Here is an 11,528-nt window from a genome sequence, read left to right as displayed (position 1 = left end):
AGTATGCTCCCTGAAGTAATAACCTCTGAAGTTTTGCTATCACTCCATTACAATTATCTACAATTATACCTAAGATTTTATGTTGTATTTCTCCTTTTGCTTCCTCCCTCTCTTTTTGAAGAAATGTAGCTCTTTTTGACCAGAGATACTTTTTAAACAATACCAAGCATTGTTTAAAAATCACCATTCATTAATTTCATCATCATCATCATTTTCGGCTTCTCCATTTCAGGGTCGCGGTGCATTCATTGATTTATTATCCATAATTTAATAATGCACATTTCTCAAACAACTCAAACCATTGCTAGGTCTATATTACGATCACACAGACTGATATTGAATGTGTATGCCCTTCTGTAAATTATAAAAGTAATTAAAATTTCACATGTTTTTGATGCTACAAGTTAGTAACAAAACCTGTAAACCATCAATTAAAAATGGTTATGAGTATTTATAGAAAGAGTTATGCAAGACAACATTAAAATGATTTAATTTAATTATTTATTTATAAGATTCTGTATGTAAAATGTCATTGCTATCTGAAAGGGATCATTTAACGCCGTCGGCAGCCAGTAGGGGGCGTGGGCGACGCGTTAGGAAAATTATGGTCAGTCATAAGAAACTCAATTTCCCAGACTCCTACGTGTTATTAATGGCTCAGCTGCTTGTTACTGAAAGCAAGCACCACATTTTAGCAGCCAGAAATGATATAGCCAACTGCATAATATAAATTCTAAGAGTTTCGTTGGAATCCAGATATTTATGTAAAAACACATTTTATATAAAGGTCTGCCTAAAAAAACGTGCAGTATGTAATTTAATTCACAGCCTTGAATATTTATTTTTTAGGAAAAAGCCTATTTTGGAAGACTGGGGGTACCTGATAATGTATCAGTCATAAAATTTTATACCCCCCACATCACAAGCCAGTTTTACTTCGTTGCCTCAGGGCAACAGTGTGCAACAGTTGTACTAAAACACAGGATTTCTATAATACATTTAATATGTGAAACAATGTAAAACGTGTGATACATGCATTAGAATATTATATTACAACAAGCTTCAGCCAGGCTTTATTAATCACCACAAAATAAGACTTCCAATATTGTAACATTGGAACTCTATCTATACTGTAGGTATTTTGTGTGTGTGTGGGTGCATGCATGTGTGATGGAATGTGTTTTTTGTGGGATATTTTTTGACAATAATATTTTTTTAGCTAATTGTAAACTCCTATTCTGTGTAGAACTTAACACTTTTTAGTGGTTGTGAAGCACAGGTGTGCATCATAATTCCAGCATTTGCGTGTGCCTGGCAACCCAAACAATGACATATATATCACAGCACACAGAAACTGCTCCAGTTCTATGACAGTGAGATTTAGGGGCCTGTTGACATTGCATTGCATTGCATATAGATTTGTTCTACAATGACTTGCAACATGTCTTCAGAAAAATGCTGAAAAAAAATGTTGATTATGTATCTGACAATGATGTTCCATGCTTACCACAGTGGAGAACCCAACATAGTGCGAACTTTACTGTTTACCCGGAATCTAGTCCCCCCTGGAGCAATTTTTTTTTGAAGACATTTTGCAAGTCATTGTAGAGCAGTAAAGTCTATATGCTATGCAATGCAGTGTCAACATAACTTTCTTCATTTTCATCATTATCAACAGGCAAACAATCAGCTTCAAGAAGAAAGCAGGCAGGGATAAATGAGATCTTATGCATTTCATTTATTCATTCATTCATTATCTGTAAGCGTTTATCTAGTTCAATGTTGAGGTGGGTCCAGAGCCTACCTGGAATCATTGGGCGCAAGGTGTATTTCATACAAATGTTATTTACATAATTTCATTCCCATACTGGAACCATAATACCTCACCAAGCTCATGGATATATCTTATTTTACGTCAAAACATTTTACACATTTTATGTTGCTAACTGCTTGATCGGGTTTCTATTGGCCATAAAATTCCTTTGTGTCTCATTTTCTGTGAGAACGGGTAGATTGGACAGCAAAAACATTCAATGTGATCATTATTTTGCACCTTACCACATATTCATCCATATGGAACTAAAAAGTAGTCTAGTTGCACAATGCCTTGAGTGAATGAATACATGAAGTTTTTGTATATAAATATAAACAAATTATGTATTTAAACAATACAATGTAGTTCATTAAAGATTTATGTACATATAAATATTTTTGTGTGAATGTATGTCTATTAAAAACATGAAAAACTAATGCTTTTTCTTACCCTTTGCTAGCACTGTGACCTATGCAGCACTGCTTATTGAAAGGGTTGCTCCACCCTCAAACAGACAATGACAAGCACTTCAGCACCCCATGTTATTGGTCACTGACATGTCATGTGACACTGGAATTATTTAAATATTTATTTTTATTTAAAGGGAAGATTTTGGGGCCAAAAATGTAGTTTGTTGCCTGAGGGCAACACTATGCCATAGAGGGTTAATAATCCAGAGGTTTCGCCTGTTTCATGTAAAGTAAAACAAAAAGCTGTGCAAATGTAACTTATTTGTCAAAAGGGCATTAACACTCAACTGTGTCCAGTAAAGTATACAGTGTAAATTCTGTTAAAGCCGTAGTGATGTAAACACGTGAAAACGTGAGCCGCAAAGTGTGTCCAATTCTGTCCTCTCTCTGGCCCCTTGAACAATTGAACTCTTGCGCCACTTTTGCTCACTTAAAACAACGTCAATGACAGTTCACACTTCATAGAAGGCTTTAGGGCCGATGGCAAGAATTGGGATGGGGAAAGACATTAATTAATTAATTGTCTGTAATTAGTCCAGTTCAGGGTGGCAGTGGGTCCAGAGCCTACCCGGAATCACTGGGCGCAACACACCCTGGAGGGGTCGCCAGTCCTTCACAGGGCGACACCCAGATCTTGCAAATCTCACACACTCACACCTATGGTCACTTTTGAGTCACCAATCCACCTATCAACGTGTGTTTTTGGACTCTGGGAGGTGACCAGAGCACCCAGAGGAAACCACACTGAAACTTCTCACAGACAGTCACTGGAACTTTAACCCACAACCCCAGGATCCTGGAGATGTGTGACTTCAACACTACCTTCTGCGCCACTGTGCAGCCCTACGGGGGAAAGACTGTGGAATGCAAAATCCCAGACATTTTAGGCGATTTAGAAATCCTGGCCGGAAGCATTTGGGTCTAAAAAAAGAGCAGGACCATAAAAATACAAGTGGAGAACAACATGAATGACTTCCATTTCCTCGTCCCTATAATGCTGGCCAAGCTTGTCTTGCCTTCTTCTAAGTGATAACAAATACATACCGTTACAGAGTGCACACACCTGCACATTTACACACTTAATGCACTGCTACAGTTTATTTGTTGGGTTTTACATCTAAAATAGTAAATGTGAGTTGTGAAATACTTTCCCACGTCTTAAATTCAACATTAGCATTTAATCTAATGAATCTAATGAAAATAATATATTAATAATATTTTGTTAATTATTTAAAAAGCAGAAGTACATTAAAAAATGACATGCACAAGACTAATATATGTAAAACATAGTTGCATAGACAACTTTCACTCTATAGAAAACCCTTTCAAGACCATACTGTGGTCAGAGGAAGGAATACAAGACGGGCTCAGAGAGGGAGTAATGGCCCCTCTAAAACTTATGATCAGCAAGTGAAAAAGTCTAATGCAATGCACATGTGACATATATACATTTATATATGTAACATACATGTGGGAATACCATACTCATTGCTACACTGACCACTGTAATAAGAATAAGACCACTATGTTCAATATTTGAAATTAAACAACATCTGTTTTTTAAAGGATTATTGTTTTTCAGTATCTGCTGTGCAGTGTCTTCTATGCAGTTGATCTGGCCTGGCTGTTGTTCAGAAATACACCTGATATCAAAAGATAAATAATGAACAGAAGAGTGAAAGTATCAAAAATTTCAGTCCACAATTAATTATGGTGCATTTTGACTCACTTCTTATTTACAGGGCACATTACTGTAGATCGTTGTGTCATCTCCGGCAGTTGAAGAGAGCTGTAAAATGGGACAGTTTTAGAAATAAACGTATGACACCTTTACTTCCTGTGGTCAAAGCTCATGTCTCACTTATGGCAGCAGCTTTTGAAATATTTCACTTACACTATTATTTTTCGGAGCTATGTCAATATTGCTGTAGATCAAATCAGTTTCCTGAGCAACTTCATATGAAGGCTGTGGAAATCAGATACTCAGTGTAAGTCTGGTAAAGTTTCAGTAATTAAATCCTTTTTATATTTATGTATATATGAATACGAAAAATAAAGACTTACCATTATATTAGTTGCAGTGCTATAGATGAATCTATTTTCAGTTGTAGAGTCCTGTTACACACACACACACACACACACACACACACACACACACACACACGCGCGCACACATTTTTATTAACTGGAAAGTACCAGTTTTCTGATTGTAATTTGTCAGCTAATGGCGGTGGGGTATGGGTGTGGGAGGAAGGCCGTCAGTTAAGGTCATAAATGTCGAAATTTAACACCACTACGATGTAACGCTTATTCTATGGTATTCTAGTAGTATGTTAGCACTAAGCTAAAGTTAATTGATTACATTTTAAATTATGAATAAATTGTTCATCTGAGATGGTAGGGCTTTATTCCAGCTCCTGAATTCCAATCATATTGGAGAGCTAGGTTGGCTCTATCTATCTATCTAGCTAGCTAGCTAGCTAGCTATCTACCACAGAGAACTAAATCCTGATTTGTTAATTTTTTTCTCTTTTGGATGTGGAAGCAAGACATATATACTAAAATAAATATAGTACTACAATATTTGTCACTGGCAGACTCTGGGGGTGCAGTCTTCCCCCCACCTGTGCCCCCAATTAAATTAAAAGAGCATCGCTGGGATCCAGATATTTATGTAAAAACACATTTTATATAAATGTCTGCCTAAAAAAACAAGCAGTATGTAATTTAATTCAGAAAATAATTTAAAACTATGTAATGTAAATAAATAATATTTAATAATCCATAGGTTTCACCTGTGCCCCTATAGTAGAATTTTTTTTTTCTAAAGTGCCCTCTAGAGTGGCAAAAATGAGACAAACCTGTTTGCTGCCTTTCATATTCATAAGTTCCCGTTTTATTTTTTCATACCTGGTCCGCTACTGTTTTTTTTTTCATAAAATGTGATTATAGTATTCAAGAGAAATATGTTTAAAATGATTGACAATTTATTTTCTCTGACGTGTTCTCTGCTGCTGATCAAAATTAAAATAGTTGTTTTGAAAAAACAACAAACATTACATGAGGCAAAACATTAAGTAATGTGCTGTTATTTTGTTTGCAGTTTAATGCAGGCCAAACATTATTTAAAGATCACTGCTTTTGTTGTTTGATTTGCATTTTCCATATCATCCTGAATTTTTCTTATTGATTCCGGGTTTTATAAAGCCATGCATAAAAACACAAGAACACACAGAGGAACTGCATTACAAACAACCCAGGCTTGCCTTGATGCTTCAGTTGTCGAGTGCAATTTATAAGTAGATGAATGTGAAGTATAAAGTCTTACCTTGCTATTCTTGGGATTCATATTTTCATATATCACTTCTTTATCTTCAGCTTTAGCTGTAGAGATCTATTTCACACACAAATATGAGAGGCTGTTTAGGCAAAAATGCAACACACACACACACACACACACACACACACACACATCATATTCATTTGTTTATAGCCACAAAATCCATTTTTCTGAGACTGCAAATCTATAGCCAGAGAGGAACAGCCAGTGCACACAGAACTGACAGAAAGGCAAATACACAAAGAAAAGTTGTAAATTACACCAGTCTATATCTGAATCTATTTAAAGTTAAAAAGTGTGGACCTTCCTCAACTGGTACAGCTCTGGTTTGCTGACTCTAATCTGTCTGATAATGACCATTGACGGCCATGAATTTTTGGGGGCAGGTCTTCAGTTTGGAAAATCTTCAGTGAGAAAATTCTTCATTGTTATGACATAATACTACTTTCTGTTATTTCTATTCCACAGCTGTTAGAGTTCACCATGTTCATATGTATATTGTGGTGCTGTTCAACCCAACAGAAAGAGTTGGGCATTTATGTAAAACTGCATTTAATTTCTGCTGCAGTTTTTAAATGAGAAAACACACGAAAAGCAGTCAATATAACGTCACATACAAAGGCAAAGTAAAGTGTCTAAGCAGGATCCAAGGCTCCAAAACATTGAATCAATTTGAACAGGTGGGCAGTGAGAACATCCACATGGCACAATAGGCAATGTGAAATCCACAAACAAGCTTTGTCCAGTTCTCACTTTGTCATTTGTTGGCTTGGTCACGCCTTCAGAGCAGGTCAAGAAAAGTAGAAAATGAAAAACTGAAAACTGCACCAGAAAACACAAAGCCATTAATACTAACTGTGCGAACTGCAGAGCTCCTGATCCTCTCTCTGGTCTCTGCTTGATCTGTTAGGAATTTATGAAGCATATTATCTGTATTAATGTATTATTTTTCTGCATTGTTTTTAATAAACATAAAATGTATTATGAGCATTTCTCAATAGTCATAAATATGTAAATGTAACATGAATTAAACACTAATTAAACACTATTACTTACTGCGCTTTCTTCTCATCAGCCCAATCACAACACCGACCAAAAGCAGTAGCAGTCCGAGGCCTGCAGCCAGTAGAATCCAGAGATGCATGGTGTTTCTGTTGCTGCAGTGAATGAATTGATATGATTAGGCTAGCATTGCTTACACATGCTAAGCAAACTTTACCTAAATGAAAGCCACATTAAATCAACTGTGCTTGTCTGATTCCTGTAAATTGCATTCTCTGCAAAGGAACATATCTCTTGCCTGAGATTTCAGAGCATGAAATGTAAAGGAAGATGTTTTTTCATCACTAATGTCCAAAAATAAATAGTTCTGTTCATTTCACATTATGAGTGAATTACTTCTCTTGCTTGTTTAAGACTTTTACTCCCTCAGAGGTCACTGCAGAAGAGGAGGTTGTCCTTCTGTTGAAAGAAAACAGGGAAAGTGTACCATTCAGTTGTTTGTAAATTTGAATGCCACATAAAGAATGTCATTACTTACAGAGTAGTCTCTGACTTTCTTGTCAAAGCTGAAGAACCTGAAAAACAATTACATAATTTACATATAAATATTATTTACTGTAAACACAAAATATTTCTATACCAAAAGTGGTCTCACTGATGCTGGTTTTCTCAGTTGAGGAAATTGTAGTTACAGCTGCTGTTGCTGTTGAAAAGGAGAAACACCACAAGTGTAAGCAATGCTAACTTAATCATGTGTCTTCATTCATTGCACCAGAGCTTCTCTGCATAGTACAGGCTACTGGCCTCTGACTGCTGCTGCTTTTTCTCGGCATTGTGACCTGCCTGCTGAGAGAAGTGCAGCAATTCTCCCTGTATTTATTATTAATTTCACCACAAAAAAAGTTAATAACAGGAAGGAGTCTCACTGATGCTGGTTTTCTCAGTTGAGGAAATTGTAGGTGCAGCTTTTCCTGCTGTTGAAAAGGAGAAATAAACTGATGTTAGTGGCACAGTTACAGCAGGATGGTCAGCAGATATGAGCAGTGTTTCTGATAGATGTGATCTTACTTGTAGGTCTTTCAGTGACAGTGAGATGAACAGTAACTCCCACTTCTCCTGCACTGAACCAGTACCAGCCAGCATCACTCTTCTTCAGTCCACTCATCTCCACACTGACCGCTCTTCTCCCATCATCACTGATCTGCACTGATGAATTCTGGGATGTTAAGCAGCGCCAGTCTCTAAATCTGCACCACTGCTTCTGTTTATTCTTATAATCAGTTCTGTAGAGACACTGGACACTGACACTGCCCCCTTCCTGACCACTCACTCTGCTGTTTATCACAGACACAGCAGGATCTGAATAAAGAGGCAGAGAATGAGTGCTGTAAACACATCCTCCATCAAACAAGCTTTAAGTTACAGTGAACAGGTTCTACTTCACACAGAGAGACTTCTTACCTGCACTGACCGTCAGGTACAAATAATCACTGTCATCTACGGTCCATTTATCTCCAATTTCCACAGCGCACCAATAATATCCAGAGTCAGAGTATTGGAGACTATTGAGTTCCACAGTAAACATATTCTGGGTCGGATAATCAGTGACTGATGTTCTTCCTCTTGTGTTTGTACGGGCTACTATTCCACAGGAGCTCCAGTACTTCCCCTTACACCAGTATTTAGGGTTTGATTTGTATTGTTCATCATAAAAACATGGAATGGTGAGAGATCCTCCTCTTTTTACAGCTACATTCCTCAGTGTCTTCACACTCTCAGACTCTACAGAGAAGAAGTCAAATGGTACAACAGTGTTACTCCGACTCAGGAACTGCTTCAGAACTATATCAGAGGAATAAACTGGTCATAACTGAGCAAACACATTTCACCCTCGTCCTAAATGTTATTATTCAGTATCCACTCTGCACCCTGGAGCAGGTGAGTTAATCAAAGTGTATTTAAAGCAGTGAGAGAGTGAAGAACACACCTCCAGTGCACAGGAATGATGCAGCATTGATCTTACCTGAGATGTAGAGGACGAACACAGAGAGAATTAAAGAACTCATGAGGGAGTAGAAGTGCATCTTTCTGTAAGAGGCTCCAGAGACAAATACTCTTCCTGCCTCTGAGTGAAGTACATTTGACTGAAGTGTTCTTCCTGTTTCTGACCCTCTCCTGCTCTGAATAGACTGGTTAAAATACCTAGTGCTAGTTGTCTCTAATAATTCTCAGTTTACAAAACTGTCCACACAAAGTCTTTTATGTCCGTTTTTTTATTTTAATGTTCATGTTAATTTAAATATAGGAGCTGCCCTTTACACGGTGGCGTAGCAGGAAGTGTCGCAGTCACACAGCACCAGGGACCTGGAGGTTGTGGGTTCATGTCCCACTCCTGATGACTGTCTTTGAGGAGTTTGGTGTGTTCTCCTCGTGTCCGCGTGGATTTCCTCTGGGTGCTCCGGTTTCCTCTCACAGTCCAAAAACAAGTTGGTAGTCGGATTGGTGACTCAAAAGTGTCTGTGGGTGTGAGTGTGAATGTGTGAGTGTGTGTCACCCTTTGAAAGACCACCTCCTCCAGGGTGTGTTCCTGCCTTGCACCCAGTGATTCCGGGTAGGCTCCGGACCCACCGTAACCCTGAACTGGATTAGTGGTTACAGACAATGAATGAATGAAGGATGAGCTGCCCTTTATGTTGTGTGCAAATTGCTTGATGGATGGACCAATAAAAATGCTTCATGAGTCAAGTGTAATGTACGACTGTATGACATGAGCTAAGTAAACTTCCACAAGTTTTGAGCATTACTTCTTTCCCAACAGTGATGACTATGGCTTTATGTTTCAGGGGCAAGTGAAAGAAAGAGGTTATGTGCCTTAAGTGTGATTTTGAGAAGGATGAGATATTCTGTTGAGTTTGTATGAGATTGTCACAGGCAGGCACCTCAAGCTCACTGTTTACTAAAAGGGACTCTTTCAGGAAATGCAGGCCACACCTTTCACCGGAGTGCTTTTAGTGCTGTGACATTCAGTGATCTATATAACAATATGATAAATAAATATAATACTATACTCTGTAAAAGCATCATGACTCATTCTGATATTTACGCATGTTGATCTTCATAAATACAACATATACATGGCCATATAGATCCAGCCTTCCATACCACAGGGTCAGGTTGAATGACTCATGGTTCCATTCATAGTTCCTCTAAATAAATAAATAAATAAATAAATAAGCTAAGCACCCAAATTACCAACACACCACAGACAAGAACCGACAAGTATGTGCAATTTAGACCATATCATCAGTGTATTGCCTCCTGCTGGCCTGAGTGTGAACTGCCGTAGTTGTGAATTCATTATTTAAACCAGTAAAATGTATTGACCGACGGCACGGTGGCGAAACCACTCAGTGTCACTGTTACACAGCTTCAGGGTCGAGCCCCGCTCCGGGTGACGGTCTGTGAGGAGTTTGGTGGGTTCCTTTGTCCGATGTTCTGCCACGGTCCAGAAACACGTTTGTACGTGGATTGGTTACTCAATAAGTGCCCAGGCGTGAGTGAATGTGAGAGCGCCCCCTCCAGAGTATATTCCCGCCTTGCACCTGTAGTGATTCCAGGTAGTTTCCCGACCCACCGGATAAGCGGTTACAGACAATAAATTAATGAATAACGTATTGACATTTGAACAAAATATTTGTATTATTCAAAGCTCCCTAAATAGCATTTTATTCACTTTAAATAGTTTTTGCTGTTTCAGATTATTTAAATATATTCACAGTATCCTTAAAATGTTCAGAATAATCAAAATATTCCAGTTTATGTTTTGCAGAGAATTTACATATATTTTATATTATTTTTATAAAATTTTAATCATGGATGTTTACGACACTGAACAGATTTACAGTGTTTTTAAATCTTTAATATCATTAGCAGAACTGATTTATTGAATGAAGCTGATATTCCACAGCTTAGTGCTTCAATATTTACAGAGATTTGCTAAATTTACTTCCGCTTTAAATGGTGCAGCACTTTGACATTTTAATCAGTGTTTAACTTTCACCTTCTGGGTACATTCTGGGGCTGAGGTGGCTTTTTATAGGAGACTGAATCCATTTTACATTCCTGTTCCCTATTTTAATATATCTTTCCATATATAATAATATAGCAAGTAAATTCTGTACAATTTAAAGTGGAAGAGAAACATTAAATAATAAAAGTATTTTCTTCGTGTACACTCGGTGCTGATAATGTCTATATGTGTGTGTGTTATTGCAGGCGGGCAACATAACAGCTGCATTTCTCACAGTCACACACATTTATGGATTGCTCCACACGGGGACGCTATTGTGCAGCGCATCAATGACACTGTCAATGTTTGTGTGTTTTCTTTTTCTTTAGGTGAATTCCGCAGGCTGCGTAGTTTAAAATGGGTGTCTGAAACTGGCTGTAGGTAGAACTCGAAACTCGCAGATAGATGGACTGGTTGTGGAAAAGCATCCATGTGAGTGTGTGAGTGAGTGTGTGGTGCCCTGTGATGAACTGGCGCTATGTCCAGAGTATGTTCCTGCCTTGAGCTCAATGATTCCGTGTAATCTCTGGATCATCCCTGACCCTGAACTGGATAAGCAGTTGGAATGAATGAATGTTTGCATTTCTGAAAATATTTGTATAACAACAACGTTTTAACCTTCTCAGAAACTGATTAATAAGATATTTTTGTTAAATAAAACTAAATTAGAAGTGAATTAGTATTAATAAAGTGTAAAACTAAATTTAAACAAACCTGCTGCCAAAATTAACATTGCCATGATGATTGTGAAATGTAAACCAACCTTGTTTATTTTTGGAAACTTGTCAACAAACCAATAGCTACAGTTTGAAGACCAGTGAAAAAGACTGTTCA

At 37.6% G+C, this 11,528-nt stretch overlaps 1 protein-coding gene across 1 annotated transcript; it reads right to left on the bottom strand.

Annotated features, from left to right (window-relative positions):
• Positions 1 to 7,652: 7,652 nt before the first annotated feature.
• On the bottom strand, positions 7,653 to 8,393 carry LOC136678547 (polymeric immunoglobulin receptor-like; the record flags this gene model as incomplete). Its single annotated transcript, XM_066656591.1, has 2 exons — positions 7,653 to 7,984; positions 8,087 to 8,393. Coding segments are annotated over 2 exons (639 nt in total), but the record flags the coding sequence as incomplete, so codon positions are not given.
• Between the last annotated feature and the right edge of the window lie 3,135 nt (positions 8,394 to 11,528).

This window comes from Hoplias malabaricus, chromosome Y (assembly GCF_029633855.1).
Source record: "Hoplias malabaricus isolate fHopMal1 chromosome Y, fHopMal1.hap1, whole genome shotgun sequence".
Lineage (NCBI taxonomy): Eukaryota > Metazoa > Chordata > Actinopteri > Characiformes > Erythrinidae > Hoplias > Hoplias malabaricus.
Note: the sequence above shows the minus strand (reverse complement) of the source record. Positions and strands in the feature narration are given on the sequence as shown.